The 19,826-nt window shown below is 37.7% G+C and overlaps 1 protein-coding gene across 1 annotated transcript in view; it reads left to right on the top strand.

The window, feature by feature from the left end:
• LOC102305675 (glutamate receptor ionotropic, kainate 3) overlaps positions 1-19,826 on the top strand; it is a 95,395-nt gene that overhangs the window by 37,993 nt on the left and 37,576 nt on the right. The window contains exons 2-4 of the mRNA XM_014334606.2: positions 18,162-18,335; positions 18,493-18,750; positions 18,841-19,022. Coding sequence (XP_014190092.1) covers positions 18,162-18,335; positions 18,493-18,750; positions 18,841-19,022 — 614 coding nt within the window. The remainder of the gene's footprint in view (positions 1-18,161; positions 18,336-18,492; positions 18,751-18,840; positions 19,023-19,826) is intronic.

Below are 19,826 nucleotides of genomic sequence, written 5' to 3'. Positions count from 1 at the left end.
AGTGAAATTTGAGTTAAATTAAGGGAAAATTAACCGTGGAGTCCATGGTAGTTTTTTTCTTCTTCTGCTAAACAGTGCATTTTGCAAAGTATATTTTTATAGTGTTTCTAAATGTGGGAAACAGGTTTGAGAATTGCGATTCATTTGGGGGGAGCACTGTGGAGTTTCCCATGGCAACTGTTTTTCGTTAGGTTGTTTATTTAACTTCTTTGTGTCGCTCTGGAGTGTGTGTATTTTCATGTCAAATCTGCCTGATTATTTATAAAAACCTTAATTTAGATTTCAGTAATATTCACCGATAGACATTTTGTATTTCACTGGAGAAGCTGCAGCCTCCTAAGTTAAATAATGAAAGAAAAAACGTTCTTTTCAAGATGTAAGAGGAGCTACAGAAAAGCTTGAATATGTGAAAGGAATGTATGGGATTAAAAACATGACCTTGACTTGACACCAACCCACCTGTGTTGTTGTGGTCAGAGAGAAATTGCAGCATGTGCAGTTATTTTTGAAACCTTTTATTAGTAAAAGCCCCACAAGAAAAGCTGTTAGCTCGGTGGTTTCAGTGGGTAATGAACTTGTCAGCTCTGAGGTTTTAGAGTTTGTTGGCTTTGTCGTTTTCTGTTATTATTCAATTCAGCACCTTGGTCACACTTCTCCCCCTTCTGATTTCTCAAGTCTCCACTTGGCCGCTTGTTTTGCACGAGGAACACATTTTAGCTTCTCTCTGTGGACCCAAGGTATCGAATTGCCTCTCTTTCAAAATAAATAATCTGCCCCCATAATGCCCCTACTGTGTATTCCAACAAATGCTAAACAGCCGAAATGCTGTTCTAGCAAAGGGATTTTCTGTTCTTTTTCAACAGCCCAACAGTAGTATTAGACCTGCCAGATAAAAGCACTGAGACCTGACTGCACAAGATGGTGAGGTTAGTATGAGGTATGGATTTGCCTAAGTCCTTTTTCACTCCATCTGAGATTTCTTGCCTTTTTCATTTGGCAGAGGAAAATGCCATCGGCTCAGGTAGCACACATTTCTCTGTAGTGGGTGGGAAGAAGTTTTTCTGATAGCCCATATGGCCTTGTAATATTTTGCAGCAGTTTCTGGGACAAAAGGAGTATAGCATCCAATTATATAATGCCCGATGTAATAACTTCTTAATCAGGTAGTAACATTGGGCTTGAACAACACAATGTCTCACAATTTCAGAATAAAATGAGCTAGGCTGAAATAACTTCAACAAGCTGTAGATATTCCCTCAGGTTTGAAATCAAGAAATTCAATGTTGACAATATTTTCAAAGCTGGTAAATAGGCTTTACACTCTACAGTAATATTACAGCTCCTTTATCATTATAAATAAAAAGTGGCAACATGACAACCTCCCTTAGTGTGGTCAGTTGGCAAGCGTGCCAGTCCCGAGTCGCTTAGAGTAATGTGCACTGATTTGACTGTCTGAGCATAAGAGGCGGTGCAAATTTAAACAAGAGAACCAATTAAAGACCATGCTTCCAATCTGAGACCATACTGCCAAATGAAAGGAGCCCGTGATGACAAAGAAACAGCTTCTTGGACGCCGTCCTATCCTGGTGTCGCATTCAACTTCCTGTTCCAGCAGCTTCGCTGACCTGCACTGTCTCTCTCTCTAACACACACACAGATATAGTAACCAGCATTTTGATTAGTAACTGTAATTTAATTCCATAATATAATCGTGAATACAGACTTGTGATCTAATAATTTCGCTCTCTAACTCTTCCAGTACATTTGGCCTCATTTTAAGTAACATCTTTAAATTTAAAAGGAATTCATTTTTATTACAATTTGTAACATTTGGTGTGCTAGAATGTAAGACATGTAATTGTTAATGTCAATGTTTAACATTTTACAAACCAAACAAATAATCAGACAATCAGGAAAGGAACACCACGGCTTCTTTTTTATTTCAAAACATAATTTATAGTTGGTGAAATAAGGACGTAAGAAGCTGTCACTCACATAAGAAACATTGTTTGCACTGATGATAGACAGCCCTGTTGCAGGGTTCGCTGCATGATGAAAATAACAGTGTGGTGGCAGTTTTAGTAAGAGCTATAGGATTAATATTTGAAATATTACAAACTTAAAGAGCTTAAATGCTCTCTACAAAGTGTTTCCCATAATCTTGATTTTGTTTAATTATGATTCCATTAGTTTAACAGAAACTGTACTGTAAACGATCATATCAACCACTCTTGTACCAGTAAATACAGACTAAATCAGGATTCCACTGCTGCCAGGTCAGTATTTCCACTGTATTTTTGGGTCAGTGATCAGACATGATGCACAGCCTGTTGTATAGGCAATTCACATCGTGCACATGTTATGTGTTCTTTTAACAACAAAGTGTCGGATGATTGTCAGTACTCCACATGGAGCTGCTCTAGCAGGGTGCCTTGTGCATGTCAGGGATCAAAGCAAATAGTGAAGACAATTTATGCTGTGCAGCCTGTGTGACCATTGCTCAGTGGGCGAGTAGGGAGGAAGTGATGTGAGAAAGGAAGTTATGGTACTGTGAAGATGTTGGCAGAAAGACAGTGGTGTTGTTAGGCTGCCCGTTACCTTTTAACTCTGCTGATGTCACTGCAAAGCTCTCCCACCTTGAAGCATTGATCAAATATTGCCTGTGTATTGTGTGAAAAATATGAGGGCACCACACTGTTCTTAGTTTAAAAATGTAAACATTTAATGGAAAGCTTGAGCTTTGGTCATCTGGGAATTGTTTGGATGTATCACACAATGTTATGTGAGAGCTGTAATAGCAAGGCTTTTCAAATATTGCTGTGGCATGATGAACTGTCCTCAATTTTAGATAACTTGAGTGACCTTCAGGTTAAAATGTGATAGAGACTTAAAGTGAAGCTGCATTAAAATATCTGATTTAAGTCCTTTGAAGTTAGTATGCTAGAGGACTCCAAAATAAATACACCATGCCCATATAGCTGACAATCTGATATTTCTGGTTAACTTAATGGAGAAAAACAAACAAAAAAAAAATCATACATTTTCCAGAGGATTGCCCGTGGTCTTTATCAGTGCCTGTATAATGAAACACGTAGTTAATGGGTTTGTTTAAAATGGTCTAATGGTGTTCTTGGTCTGTGTCCAAAGATACTCAGAAAAGCAATACAGGAATAATTTTAGACATTTAACTTTAGGCCGTATATTTTTGTCAAGGGCACTGATCTCATTAGAATTATTCCCATATGCCACAGACTGACGTTTCTTTTGTGCTTTGGCTTTTTGACTCACAAGTGTTTGCTTTGATTTCGATTTCACTGCAATCGGTGGTGCGAGGGAACTTGGCACTATGAACAAAGATCAGTGATGAGACTCGTTGCACCTGTCAGAGCTGACCAGATCAGGTAATGAGGAAAGTCCCTCAGGATGTTAACGAAGCCATTAAGCACTCATGTGTGAAACTGCGAGGAAACCGGTGTGTTAAATCGTAGCAACCAAATTAAAATTCACTGCACATGGCACTGAAATGTAAATATCCTGCCTTTGCAAGGATGAGCTGGCCTCTTTCTTCGTGCTCTAATCGGCTTTGAAAAGACGGTGCAAAGTGCTTAGGAATAATGCTTGTGCTCTGTGATAAAAAAGGCAGCTTTTATTATAAACCTACAATAGTCGAGCCATGTTTGAAAAAGAACTAAAATAAAAGCTTTGTGCATTTTGCATTTAGAATAAATGCCTGTCATTCTGGATTTAACATGTATGCAACAGTTTGCTCGCACGGTATCTCTTAGTTATCGGTGTTTCATTGCAGAGGATGATAAAAAAAAATCAATGGCTGAAACTGCACATCGATACTTTTTCACCAAACAGAAGCAGAGATTATAAAAATAAAATTAATAAACCTCACTAGCATTATTTGTTTCATGAAACTGCACAACTTGCCACTGAGAATGTGTTTACAAGAGAAACTTCATGTAGGCTGTCAATCACATCGCGCACTCAAACAAGTTGATTTACATACAGTCATGAGGGAAATGTGCTTTGAAGCGCATAATTAAGGCGATATTTTTAGAGGGTTTTTTTGCAGTTATGAAATTTTAATATGATGAGAGTTATATTTGACCTGTAATACTCTAAATTTAGATTCTATAAATGCTGAAAATGCCACTCAGAATGTATAAGTTAATATCCCTCGGTTCACTGGTCCTTCGCATCCGTTGCTCCTTGCTCTCTGCTAATCCCCATGAGTACATATCCCACTGTACACGCCCTGAGGGGAATAATCTCAAACCTCATACCACCAGAAGATTTGGAGAACGTGGATAAATCATGTGCCTAGGGCTTCAATTCAGATGTGTTAAGATTGGTCTTGTTCCACAGGATGCATACACTCTAACAGACACAGTGAACTTGAATTTCGATTTGAGTGCCTCCTGTCCCAGAAACTAGCCAGAGGTGTCCCATATGATCTGACCCGCACCTCCTACTCATTTGTCTGCATTAACTTTGCATGTGTGGTCCGTCCAATCTAAAGTGGGGCAGATTTATATTTAGACGCACCTGCAGCCTGACTTTGAAAAGCAGGGTGACTCTTGTCTTCAGACCCTAGTCGAAATCACAGCTCTAGACCAATATGGGTTTATTGCAAATATTGGCTTTGACTGCTACTTTCGCATAAGTTGCGCTGCAATCAAATTCCATTTTTTTTTCTTTATTGAATAAAAATGCAATAAAGTATGTCATAGATGTTTATTGCATTTTGGAGAAGTAAAGCAAGAGATTATAAAAAGATACTTACATCCTGCTTTCATTATGCCACTGGTAAAAGACACTAATTTCTGTGGGTGGATGGGTGGGTGAATGACGATAATAGCACTGTCAAAGAGTTTTATATGAAGCTGAACTCAAACTCGTGTTCTCATTATGTTAAGCATTAAAGCAACTAAGTGGTTGTCAAAGCTTCATGGTAATAAGGTGGCCTAAATTAAACAATTCCTTTTCATTTTACTATGGACTTTGAAGCAGCTTGCAGGGATAAACACAGGCCTTGATATTAATTGCGCCGTCAGTTGCAAAATCAATGTCAATTACAAAGCGCAATTTTTGTTACCCAGAGTAGTTCTCTAACCTTCCACTGTGGAAAACTATACATCTAACCCTGTGGTGTTTTTAACCCTAAGGATAAGTCAACTGTTCTGCAACAGGTTTGTGACAGTAACAGTAAAATGTACCTTCAAAGTGCCGCTAATGAAAATGAAGCCCCGGAGCCCCAAAGTGACCAGACACAAAGAATATGAACATAAAACACCACAGTGAAGCCTTGAGGTGGAAAGTTATCACGTTCAGCCTTCCCTGCTGCTCTTTTGCTGACGCTCATCACTTTATATTGATTTTAACATGAAATATAGTATGATGGAAGCTGTGTGAGAATAAAAAAGTGATTGTGTTTGTGCGGTGGAGAGCATGGCATGCATATATAAAGAATGCAAGAGGCTACATTTGTGATGGAATACGATCAATAGAAAGGGAGGTGGTGGGGGGTAGATGAGTAATAGAGGCTGAGAAGGTTTCAGCTGTTCATATTATATCAGAAATGCTTTTACAACTCTGGAAAGGTAACAGGCTAGACTGATTTAAGGTAATGCTCTGTCCTTAGGAGTCCCAGGCAACAAATGTAAAATACCATCATCACATTTTAAGGTATCTTCTGTACCAGGAATTGGTTCCTGTAGGTTTTTGATTGGTACATTGTTGCAACATGCCAACCCCAAACACACACACACACACCTTGCTTAGAAAGTGATTACGTTGAAATGAATTTCAAGACTGTGTTTTTGTCACACACTGCTGTCGTCTGCCTGAACACTGTCTCACTCTGCTGCAGCGGTTGTTGAAATACTGTTGAAATCACTCTATTTTGCTTGCCTGGCAGGTAGAGCCCCCTTACTTCCACACTTACTGAGATTCTTTTTTAAAGCAATCAAACTGAGAAAGGAAATTTAGCTATGTGGTTATGGGTACACAGCCTGTATTTCCAGATCTAATTCTAAACAAGTGGCACTCCACTGACCTGCAAAGGCAAATCCTTATACATGTATAATACCTGCTTGTTTGCATTGCGTAGCAATATTCACAATTCCATGAATACTACTGATGACATACGCCTATTGAACAAAAAAAACAACAGAAAAAGCTGGAGAGGGCAAAGACAGGCAGTGGAATAAGTATGGGGTTTGTGTATAAGCTGGTGTATGTGAAGCAGCATTTCCTAGGCTCAGCATCATATTGCAGTCAGGATAAACAGATTAGTGTAGGTAAAGAAAAGGCTCAAACACAATAATATAGCTAAAGTGCAGCTATTATTTTTGTATTACACAGGTCTATCAGCATTTTCATCTGTGACCAGTTGAACAGACACAGCAGTGTTTGTACTGTATTTTGCACTCAGAAAAGAGGAGGCGGCCAAAGCTTCCTGGTGAGTAAGCTTGTTTAGGGTCACGATCAAATTGCTTATTGACAAATTTAGCAAAGGATATAAAAGTAGCCACATTCTGTATTTATCTTTATGTAAGTCAACTTTAAACACACACACACAAAAACACACTTTCAAAAACTGCATTCACAGTGTGGCGCTTTTTGTGCTGTTGGCCACCTTAGCATCCCACTGTGACAAAATGCCAAGGCTGCAGGTCTGCGTAGTTTCTGTCACCATATGTGGACAAAGAGTGGCTGTGGGTGAGGAGATGGATGGGGTAGGGAAGGTGATGGACACAGGTAGCTTGGCACAGCTCAAAGCCTACATCCACCTGGCATTAGTTACCATTGTCTCAGTCCCTGTTTTTCTGGCATAGCCTTTGATTGAACTGGCTGTGAGGTGAGGATTTGGCATGGGGAAGGTTTTACCTCCATGATAACAATAGACCACAGACAGGGGAGGTGGCTGTTTGTATCGTGCATTGTGGAACAGCATTGTCTAATGGAGGTTCACTGTGCATTGTGCAGCATTTCTGGAAAAGGATTTGCAGTTTGTAAAAGGGCATCTGAGCCCCGCTGCTCGGTTTGGCTAATCAATTCAGTGTCCTCGCTGGGTTGTCCCACAATTGTCCTCATGCAGTATGAGGCAGTTTCTCTTTGCTAAAGAACCTAATTGACACAGCCAAGATTTTATAGCATGCAGGGAGAACCATATATCCATTACTTTTAGTTTGGTTTAAAGGGAGGGGGAAAAAATGGTATTTTCATTGCAAGCACGCCCCAGCACCCCTAATCATGACCAGGGTGCCCTGTATGGTGCAGAGCACAGGCTCCCGCCCTGACAGATTATCCGGTGTGAATGTTTGGGAATGATAATGAGATCAAAACACCTCACTAAGCTGGAAAGAGAGGGTGGAGACTGGAGAGGGAGAAAGCTAGCAGGAGCAAGCAGGGAAGAAGGTGAGCGATAGCTGCGATAAATTGCAGAAGCAGAACCACTTGAGCATAAAATTAGATTTTACAAATGTGTTGTTACCTGACAGTTCTCTGACAGAGGAGATATCACAACATTATAGGGCTGCATGAGTACTACTAATCGTATCAAATAAATAAGAATGCCTCTCAGCTGTGATAGAGCTGGAAGGGGATTCAATGTGGACAGTGATTTACAGGGAGAAATAACATAATTAAAGCAGCCTTTCTCATTATGGACTCAAACATTAGAAGCCCAAATTCAATTTATATGGTAATATACAGTATTGTGCTGTGTGAGAGCTGTACATGTTATTGCATATTTGTCCAAATGTTTTGGCACTTAAAACATGAATCTTTTTAAATCTTTTCTAAATTCAAGGATTCAAGATTTCTCGTCTTGATTTAAAAAAAAAAAATGAATGAAAAATGTTTCTATATGATACAGCTTCAAAACATCATGGGCAATGTATATATCAAGGATACTAGAAACTGCATCCATCACTGCCAGATATGTAAACATCATAAGAACTTTTCATGTAGTCATTTGGTGTTGGTGAAACGTATGGAGGACGCTATTGCCTTTTAATAGTTAAAATAAATCGATTCAATTTCGCAAATCATACTATGTGCAAAGAAATATAAACACGCATTCTACATAATGCCATTTGACAAAATAATTGTTTATAAGTGGTGGTTACAATAGTAAGTTAAATGCATCATTAAGGCAACAATGGAGTCTGAATGACTCTGTTTGAATGACAAATAGAAGCTCTAATTCAAGTCGGCTTCACAGAGACACAACGTGTGTGTGAGAGACGAGTCACAGAAACAAGCTTTATTTACAGTATGCTTCAAGGAGAAAGAGTCTATGAGTGTCAACCCATTGCAATATAAATAAATATAATGAGAGTTTTCTATCCCCGAGGTGATAAATCTGTGGGGAAATATTTTACCGCATGTTTATTGCATGACATTACAAACAGATAAAGATTATCTTAGCCATTACAATCCAAAGGTCTTCACAGTCACTGAATAATAATGAATAATAATCCATCAGACATTAAAGTCTACAATTTAGTTTCAGTTTTTATTCGTTTTAGGTTAGCTGCTATTTTCAAAGAGAGTTAAAGCCCTGCTGTCAGATTTACATATATTTTGAAAATCTTTTAAACAATGTCAGATGTTAATCCAAATTTTGATTTCATCTTAAAATATCTGTTTTTAAACACCAGCAATTTTATATATCTTGCTGTGTCGTTGTTATAGTACCTGCTACTTTCACTAGTATCTCAAATACTGTGGCAAGTAAAACAAATGTACTGTTGTGGTTTTCAAAAAAAAAGCAAAAATATTACCAGCTCAGTGGCAGAGTTGCTAATTTTTTCAAGGTTAACAGGTTGATAGGCTAATATTACTATTGTGTTTTGATGTCAAGTTTTATTTACTTACATTTTATCCAGTCTTTCTTTTGCAGAAGCTTTTTATTTTAATGATTTTAGCACACAGACAAAAAATGACAAACTTTTATTTTATTTTCTACATTATGACTTACAGTTCTCTGTGTATTAGTATTATTTTTATTAACGGTAACCAGTGTTGGTCAAGTTACTTGAAAAAAGTAATCAGTAACTAATTACTGATTACTTCCCCAAAAAAGTAATCCCGTTACTTTACTGATTACTTATTTTCAAAAGTAATTAATTACTTAGTTACTTAGTTACTTTTTAAAAACACGATTTACAACCTGAATAGGTGATAAAGCGATAGATCTTTCAGCCCAATTCTACTTTTTCTGCATAATCCATCATACAAAATGTAATCAAATGGAAAAGTCTCTTTTTTTTAAACTTGTTTTATTAGTTTTAATCTTTTAACTTTATGCATCAAGCAAAAATTTAGTTATATGCAACATTCTCTGACTGGAAGAAATTAGTTTAACATTTAAACCTATTTTCTGCACATTCCAGCACATAAAATAAAATATTTTTTGTGTTTACACTCAGTCTTTCAAATAGATGCAAGTAAAACACAGCAGAAAATAAATAAAGTCAAAGACTAGCGGTCCTTTTGCTCTATTTTCACCTGTAAAGCAGGAGTGGGTTAGGCGGAGGTTTACCCTGGTGCAGGTGCGCAGCGGTCAGTGGAAGAATCCGCGAGTTTCTCTCTGAGTTTTCCATTACATCGTTGCCCACGAGCTTATTTAGGGTGTTTTTCGGTGTAAAAAGAAGTTTTCTTCCCACGCACATCGGACGCTAATGTTTTTGTCACTTTTTATGGAATCAAACTCAAAGTAAGGTCAGCACTTCCACGCTTTAAACGCTGCATGCTCATACTCTCTCCAGCACTCAATATATGATCCATTGTTGATCTGCGCACAGCTGTTGTCACGAACGTCGCACTCGCTTACGTCACTGTCATGAGACATTCTCGCAAAAAAAATCACGGTTTTAGTAATGCAGTAACGGTAAAGTAACGGTAATCTAATTACCGTTTTTGCAATAGTAATCCCTTACTTTACTCGTTACTTGAAAAAAGTAATCAGATTACGTAACAGACATGCATAAATAAGAGTATAAAGCCACTGATAACTAGAAGTGTTGTGATCCATATCATCTTCCTTTAAACCTAACTCCATAACTGTTGCTGTTGCTGGAGATAAATAATTAGTGGCCAAGTTTAACAGATGTTTCAGATAACATTTTAATAGCTAATTTGTCTTTTGCAGTGTTACACTGTGTCACTTGTGGCATTTTGCACTTAATGTGCGTGCCACTCACATGCACATCACTATCAATTACGCTCATCAGTTTTAATTCAACACTATCAACAGTAATTACTTTTAAAATTGAACTGTCGACATGTTGTTTAGCACAATAAAGAGCCTCAATAGTCGATATTCTTCCGTTTCTCAGCTGCAAACATTTAAACCTTTTGTTAATTTGGTGAGTTTGTTAATAATTACTTTATCGACAGTTCTGTAAAATAACTTACACCACTTATTTCTGATAAAGATTAGAGAGGGACTAGCGCATTAGTGGAAAAAGTAGGGAAACAGATTGAGAGGGTTGCTGATGAACTGCTGCACTGACACACATGCTCACACTAACACCTACAGGTGATCTAAAGTCTGATTCACTTGAAAGCCATTTGTTTGGACTGCGAGAGGAACCCTGAGCAGTGAGGTTAAACCCAAGTGAGCATGCAGAGGAGAACCATAGCTAAGATCAAACCCAAAACTGTCTTGCTGTGAGGTGACTTTGCTAACTAATGAGCCAACATGCTGCCAGACATCATTAATTAACAAGCGCCCTTAATTTCCTCTCGTGATACTCATCATTGATTAAATGTAACAGATTCCTGGCCTGATTTATTTATTTATTTTTTGAATTGTGTGTTATAAAATGGAGCTTTGGCTAAGTTAACAACTGGTCTTGGTATTGTGTAACAGTTGGCCTCTAGTGTTTTTTGTTTCTCATAATTATGAACGAACATGTTCTTCCTCAAATTGGCTGCATTTCTGAATGTTCATGATGAATTGTGTGTGTTTTCTTTATGCTGGTCATTGTTTGCTGCCACCATTGTGAAAATGAGTGTTGCGGCACATCCAGGGAGACAGGAAGCTATTCACAGGGAGATTGGGAATCCCACCAGTGAAGAGAAAGTACAAAAGAGCAACTCTCAGAGAAATCCAGTGGGCGAGCACACATGTATCCAAGAGCATAATGAACTAGTCTCATTGTTTGGGTTTCTGCATTGGTTTGTATGTAAGCAAGGGATTTTATTTTAACAAGGACAACATATCCTGCAATATGGTCTTCATCCTACAATCATATCTATGTTCTACTATTTCTACAATGGTATAACATCGAGAGTGAATACACAGTAGACTAACCTTCTTTACTTATTCATTTTAAGATTAGTTTGATTTGGGATCAGGGAAATTAATTAAAATAATATCAACTTAATATGATTATAGACAAGGTTTGTAGGTGCCTGTCTAGACCTGTTCAGTGTTTTTTTTTTTTTCGTTTTTTTTTTTCATTCTAAACAGTAATAAATAGCAACCAGGATTATTTAAAAATCCTCCCGCAGTGCATGTGAATAAATTCCTGGAGTCAAAACCCCATGAACCTTGAAAATTGAGCTCTCTAACATGTCTTTAACCTTCTAGTTTGTCATCTATTCCTAAGTTTAACTGGGTACTGGTTACTTACTGTAACTGCTAAGGTTTTACCTCTGTAGTTAAAAGATTCTGTACACACACATCTGAAAGGGAAAAATGTGTGTTGTTTAAAGAAAAAAAAATATCCTAATGACATTTCAGTTAAAAGTAAAACTTTGTGATAACTGGAGAAAAATGCATCTAAGCCTTTGGTTGTTTTCTGCAAAAAGACATGAACACTAATGTTAATTTTGCACTGCAAACAAATCTGACCCCAGTCACTAAAAGAATGAAATTACATTAACACACAACAACACAAAAGTGTGTCCAAGTAGTCCAGCTTTATCAGATGTGGGGAAATTGGTGCAGTCGGTAGAAACACGTTACACTCAAAACGATTTTATTGCCAAACTGGACAATGTGAAACCTCCACTTAAAAAATTGGCAAAATGCATCAAACCAAAATGAAAAATAGAAAGCAGACCTCTTTTAATGTATTTGTTTTGGCAGACTGTTATTCTTCCACTTATATCACATTATTAAAGTCAATAAATGCAGTAGATGATGAAAATATGTCTTTTCAGTGGTACCCAGATGACAACTAAGCTGGTTTGCAGGCAGTCTGCCACAACACAACAGCAGAGGGTGGGTTTATGCTTGTGCATTTGCCCACATTGTTTGTGGGCACATAACATGTGTGGCTTTCATGCTACAACATTGATTTTTGCAAGGGCATGTACAGCTAAAATGTGAAACCTCTGATTCTGACACTGCACAGCATGTCTCTGTCAGATCCTTTAGGCCCTGCAGAAGCCGCTGTACCCATAGCTTCTGTTTATGATTAATTCCTGAGCTGTTTTTGCATAAAGGCCAAACGATTAAACGCTTACGTTTATTTTTTTAGTCATCAAGCCCACAACAACCACCAGTCACTAGGGAAAAAAATGTGCATTCCCTGACTGGCTGCCGAGTGGTTTCTGGAGGTTACTGGAAGTTGCTAGTGCTGCACTGAAAACCTGTTTGCTCAATAGCAGATTGCTGCAGACACACCAGAAATGGAGAGCCTCCACCTTCAAAGTAAGAGATGGACCTTTTGAAACATGTTGGTGGCAATGGTAACGCACAACTTTTACTTTGATGACAAACATTTTCTGTTCAGCTGAACTGAATTTTCCTTCAGTGGTCTTTAAAAGGATTTGGACCTATTATAACATAATCTCTTTTAATAAGATAAAAATGTTGCTTGTTGCAATAGAAGCTAATAAGAATCTGTAACTTAAGGAAGCTATTAGAAAATAACTTTCACACAGTGCCACTAATCGATGGGAATTAATAAGAATATAAGTGATTCAGATTCCATTATCGATATCACTTATTGATTTGATTCCTTTATTGATTCTCATTGGCTCCGTTTTGAGAGTCACCACCATTGCTAAGCAGCAGTAAAGAAATTACATTCGTCCAAATTAACTGCATGCTGCGGATCAAACGTTTGTGCGTTTTTGTTGAGGTATTTCCCCTCGTCGCTGTGATTACTGTTACTCAAAAAATTCATTTGATACACATAACACACAGAACACTTTTCTTAAAAGTAATGCAGTACGTTACTCCCGGGAAAAAGTAATTTGTTATACTACTTGTTACATAACTTTCATGTTGCCCTGTTAAATAGCTGAAACACATTATCTCATAATGACCATTTCCTAACATAAACCCGAGGCTACAACCCCACACATCAACACAAATCCCTAATGAGGACACGCATCTCCAAGATCTTGCTCTTGGTAGAATACAAAGCTGACCGCACAAAGCAAAGATGAAAACCAGACAGATGAAAACTGACTGCTCATCTGCTTGTTACCTGTTGAAGTTCAGGGTCTAGCTGCTGGGGTAGGCATTCACTTAGCTTTCACTCTGGGTTCTTGGCTAGCTTAGCATTAGCATGCTGTCTTGGCAGGTAGTAGCAAAGAACCGAAGTTGTGTTACCAGTTTGGTGCGGTTGTTTATGTCCTGGATGCAGTTTACCACTTTACTATTTAGCTGGTCCTTTTGTGCAATAAAAATAAATGTCTATATCCACGCTCTAGACTGCGTAACTATTTATGCCCTAACATGCAAAATGAAATCAGCTTATTGTAGCGCAAGTGCAAGAACCGATAAGTGGGATCAATAGGCAGGCAAGAAATTGGACTACCAGACAAGTACAAGAACCGGTTCTCAGTTCCCATCTCTAGCGCCACAGATGAAACACTGTCAATCCCTAAACTTGCTTTATTTTTACTTTTTCAGCACCACTGCTAGTTATGCTTGTTTTTGCTGTCAATACACCACTAAGTTTGGGTGATCTAGTGCCATGTGCATTTTGCAATTTAAGTTTGAATCACTAGCTACAAATACATAATCTTGTGGCTTTTCAGTGCAGCTGATCCACAAAGTCCTCAAAGGACAAATTATGGAAACAGCTGCAATTAGTAGCTGATTTATATATTGTGATAGGACCTTAGAGACTAATTAAAGGCTTTTGTGTTCTTGTCTATTGGAGACATGCTAATTTGAAGCCTTTTGACTGAGAATCACAAGAACAAGTCTGAAATTCATGCATCTCAATTTGCACACGCCCACTGCAATAACGAACATTCAGTGTAGTTGTTAAAATGGGAACTTGCAAACATGTCCCTAATATTCGGATGCCTGCATCATTAGAGTAAATTCTGTATGATGCTAAAAAGAACTGCTTGTCCCTTATCTGATGGAGTTGTGGGAGGTCTTGTGCATTAAACCTTGTTATTGTGCTTATGGTAGATTTCTGAAAACGGGCAAAACAAATTATCTTCTGGATTTTCCTTCCAAGGAGCAGGTTTTCCCCTGTTTATTAAATTTGTTAGAGTGCTTCTGAGCAATGCACATTTTATCTTCTTAACAGTCAAATTACTATATACTCCAGCAATTACTTAATGTACTCTAATGAGATTTCCCCATGAAATGGAAGGATTCATTTATTTTAATGTGACGCATTCTACCGGGTAGGTTTATGCATCACATCCCCTTGCAACTCACTGAAACTTTGTCTCATAACTAGTAAGATGAGCTTGGCTTTCAGAACTGCCACTCTGGCCACAGTAACAGAACTATATAATTGTCTGATCCAGGCACTGGGGATCTTTTCAGGGGCATCAGTGGGTCACAGGTACCATTTCTAAGCTAAGCTCTCTGCAGCCAGGTATTCTCTAGGATTAGTAAAATACCTTGTAAAAACAAGCTGGCAGGCAGCATTTGTGTGATAGACGAAGGGAATCCAAAATCTCAAACACATGCTGCAGAAAAAAATATGAGGTAAAATGAAATGTATCGCTTTGTATTCTTGGCCCACTGGCTGAAATCAGCGATGTTGCAATATACCGGTATGGGCGACAACTGGAAAATACAAAATGAAAAATTGCTATGAATAATTGATTTTCAAAGAAATAATTGGTACTGGAAAAAAAGCATATGATAACATCGTAAATCATTCAGTGTCATTATGGTTATGGTTGCAGACTCAGTTTGCAGTTTATCACAGCTCTTTTTTCAATAACTACTCTTCTGCACCATCAGCCTGTCTATGCAAGTTATTAACAGCATTCATTTTTCTCCTACACATTGGAACAAAATTAGTTCCAGTAACAAAGCCAGTACGCTAAACTGGACCACTTACACTACATTTGCTCTGCTGCAGTCAGGCTGTTGTTACATTGCTGCGTGAAGCACCCGAGATGGGCAACTGTTAACGACTTAATTCTTAATTTGATTACTGATTTTCTTTTTATTTGCTCTTGCTACGTCTCCCGCTCTCTCCATTCCAAGTGTTCTGAGCATATGCTAGCTGCTTCATTAATCTGTGCTACTGTGTCTACATTTTATGGATGGACTGAGTCCCTGCAGTCTGATATATATTACACTACCAGTCAAAAGCTTCTTCTTATTTAATGATTTTTCTCTATTTTTACTACTTTCTATATTGTAGATATGCACTGAAGAAATCAAATATATGATGCAAGATATATGAAATTATGTAGCAAAGAAAAAATTGATAAATAACTCTAAATGTGTCTTTTATTTTATATTTTAAATAAAAAACATTAAATAAGAAGGTGTTTCCAGACTTTTGACTGGTAGCATGGGGGACTCAGTCAGTAAGAATTTGAATAAAATAAAATGTAAAAATTTTTAAAAAAGCTATAATTATGATATGAATTTTAAGTGGAAATCAGAGATCATGACAGCCCTAGGTGGCCAATTTTAAACTTTATTGTATTTATTTGTTCAGTGCACTGTAAATAAATATTAATATTAATGTCATGTTGTGAATGTTGTAATGTATGTGAATTGAATAACGTATTTATTGGTAAAAGTATTTCACTGTTCAGCCCTCGTACTGAATGCTAATTATTGTGTTTTTGAATCTGTAAACTGGAATTTAACTATTCACAAAATCTGTTTACTATTGTCAGACTTCGTATCTTCAACACTGGTTAATAGTCCCTTATTAACTGGATATCTTAAGGGGTTTGACATTAGCATGGACAAATCCAGCAGCTTAAAGAAATCCACTAAGGTATATTATTTTAATACAAGCATGAAATAGAGATGTATAAAAGTACAATAAAAGACTAGGAGGAAAATAATTAGGCACTTTCAAATGCTCTGCGGCATCACACTAACACAAAGCAATTTGTTGTTCCTCCTATCATTTCCTGATTGAATTGGAGCGTTAACATAGACTGGGAGTGATTATTAACTGATATCAATATGAGCCTGAGCCTTGACTCATACACCCTATTAATATGCAGCAGAAAATACTTTAAAGGCATCCTCTGTTGGTGTTTAGACGTGTGTGATCCCGGTGTTTAAAAAAAGCAAAAAAAGACCTGGTTTTGAAAGGTTGTCTGTATATCTGAAATGATGGGCATAAAGTTAAACTTAAGCACTGACATTTGTAACTTTTGATGGTGGTGAGCATTTTTTTTGTTCCAGAATTGACGGAAGATGGCAGAGACTTTTCGCTTTGTTACTGAAATGGATAATATGATGAGAGTGGAGGTGGAGGAGCCATTGTCTCCATAAGCTGATGTTCCTGCAGGCATCTTTGAAGAAGCTGTCTAAACTGTCTTCTTTAAGGCTGTAGCCGAGACACGAAGGGACTTTGCTGTCTTACATTTGACAGTTCATGTTTGTTACTGTACCAATTACATATAAATTGAAACGCTTAAACTATTTAACATTAGATACGGCATGCGTTAGCTTGGAGGGGTGTTGAAATAATGTTTTAATGAATCCCAGTTAATGGAACGCAAAACACAAATATTAACTTAATAAAATGAGTTTACAACAGAAAGACTCCAGCACCAGCTTTTTTGTTATTTCTAATTGTGTATTATACAAGGAGTAGTGAAAAGGTGGATGAAAGAGGGATTTCAGCTTCAGTCTATCATGTACATCCAGGCTGCCATAGCCTGCTCTCCTTCAAAGCTAGGATATCGTTCCCCCTCTGCCAGCATCAAAGATCTTAGAATACCTTAATTGCCCATATCTCCAGATCCACTTTTTTTGCTGGGAAAAACATTGCACAGTTTACAGTGCATGAGAGTAAATTTACATTGGGTGTATAATTTTACGTAGCAAACTGTGATTTGTGCAGGTGATGAATGCAAAACATAATCAAGTTCTGAACAACTCCCACTTTTCTACTCCTTTAATTTCAAAGGTGAACATTAAAGAAACATTTATCTTTACTTCTGCCACTTAACAGAATACAGAATAAAACCCATTGGTTGATAATGCATGTTACTAAAGGCAGGAGCTCTTTCTACATTTGCAACCAGTTTTCAGGGGACTGGTATTAATTTTTAATTGAATGATTACATTTTTTTTTCTTTTTTAAAATGTTTTGACACCAAAAATCCATCCTGATTCTATCAATCATATCAAGAAAAAAGGTATTCCAAAATAAACAAAAAATACATAATATACAGTAGTGGATGTAGTGCAGGATTACCTGTCTGATACACCACCGTCTAAAGCAATACTGGACTTTGATGTTCATACAGACATGTTTGCAACTTTAGAGCAGTGGTCCTGGCCATCTGAAAATGGGAAAAATGCTTTCCTTTGAATTGTATGTAAAAGAAGAGTGCCCAAGTCCAGTTATCTGCACCAACAATGTGGTATTCGGGCGAAATAAAAGGATATCTTAATGGAGAGACAAGAGCCTGAGATATTCTGCTGCCCTGATGAAACAGCCAAACACACACACACACACCTTAAATCCATTATGGCTTTGGACTTCAAACAGATATTGGGTTTTTTGCGCATTTCCTAAAAATGGAGAGAGTTGCTCCATGTTTGCTGAACAAAATTTTATATCTCACATAATGTGCACTTCTCCCATCAGTATGGGTCCTAATATTTTCTCCATTTAGTCCAACCTTAATTTGTGTCTGTCTTCCTGCTGTTGTTTTTTGATTAGATTTCAGACCAGTTGTTGGTGCTTACCCATCTCTCCTTTTTTGTTTTTCAGGTGGAATTTTCGAACAAACAGACGGACCTGTTTCGCTCGTCAGTGCGGAGGAACTTGCCTTTAAATTTGCAGTCAATAACATAAACAGAAACAGGACTTTGTTACCAAACACAACATTAACTTATGACATACAGAGGATTAATATCTATGACAGCTTTGAGGCATCAAGAAAAGGTGAGTAACTTGTCTCACATTTATTCAAGGATTGTGACCACAGTGTGGATGAAGGCAGGAATCTGGTTTGTCACACTGTCATTAACTTCATATTAATCTGCTGTGACAGGACATAAGTGAGGTTCTTCTCAAGCTCTTGTCCCTTTCTCCTCTTCAGCTTGTGACCAGCTGTCTTTAGGCGTAGTTGCAATATTTGGGCCCTCACATAGTTCATCATCAAATGCCGTGCAGTCCATCTGCAATGCACTGGAAGTGCCGCATATCCAAGTGCGGTGGAAACATCACCCTATGGACAACAGAGACACCTTTTATGCCAATTTATACCCAGATTACTCATCTTTAAGCTATGCTATCCTGGACCTGGTGCAGTTTCTCAAATGGAAAACAGCTACAGTTGTATATGATGATAGCACAGGTAAACAGACTGGTATATTATAACATGTTACTTCAGTTACTTGGGGTATATGTTATATGATCATTTTTGTACTGTTTCTTGTCTGATAAGGTCTTATAAGACTACAGGAGCTGATAATGGCCCCGTCTAGGTATAACATCCGACTAAAGATCCGCCAGCTTCCTCTCGACACGCAGGATACAAGGCCTCTTCTCAAAGAAATGAAGAGAAGTCGGGAGTTCCGGATCATCTTTGACTGCAGCCACCACATGGCAGCACAGATTCTCAAACAGGTTAGTGTATTTATAAATGGTCCTACTGTCAGATCTCGGAATGGGTAGAGAAATGAAAGGATGTGGTCCTGTTCAATATATTAATTCCCATCAGATTGGTTTTGATTTAAGTTACAGAGGATTACACATGGGACCGGGATTGAAGAACAGTAACAGAAAATGCACCACTAAAAATAAGACAGCAGCAAGCTGCTAGGGAGTATGGGGATTTCCGCAATTACATTATTTCTTTTTTACATCAGTGTGATTCTTGTGCCCAGATCGCTGGTGCTGGTTCCAAAAGGGAAGCACAAAATGGACACAGCACTGCTAAAGTGCTCGTCCAAAATTTGGAACCGCTGATATGAGAGAGACTACAGGAATTTCATCAGCGAATGAAGCCCACAAATTCTGTCTGCAATAATTTCCTTCCTACAAAAATTACCCCAACTTCAGATATATGAAGGTACATAATGTTCACTTCTGAAATCTGTTGAAGGTGAGCTGGTTCTCAATAGGCACCAAGGCAGAACTGACTCGGCCTGCACCAGCGTAAAATTGGTAGAAAATAGGTGAAATTGAGAAAACTTGGATATTCGTTTCATTTGGAGGACATTTGGAATGATTTTCTTGTAATCATGAGCGGAGACTGTCAGTGTTTCCGAATTTTGGTTTTGCCCATTAAATATTTGCAAACTAATACGACACTGTGAATTCCACAAGGAAAAAAGAACAAAATCCACATCCACATTCTTAAACTTTTAACTACTCAGACAAAAAAAATGCGATCTGAGAAGTTTTATTATCAAAACTGTATATAGTGTG

This window comes from Haplochromis burtoni, unplaced genomic scaffold, assembly GCF_018398535.1.
Source record: "Haplochromis burtoni strain Fernald_Lab_line unplaced genomic scaffold, NCSU_Asbu1 Contig_84, whole genome shotgun sequence".
NCBI classification, from domain to species: domain Eukaryota; kingdom Metazoa; phylum Chordata; class Actinopteri; order Cichliformes; family Cichlidae; genus Haplochromis; species Haplochromis burtoni.
The sequence above is the reverse complement of the archived record's forward strand: the minus strand, read 5'-3'. Positions and strand labels throughout refer to the sequence as shown.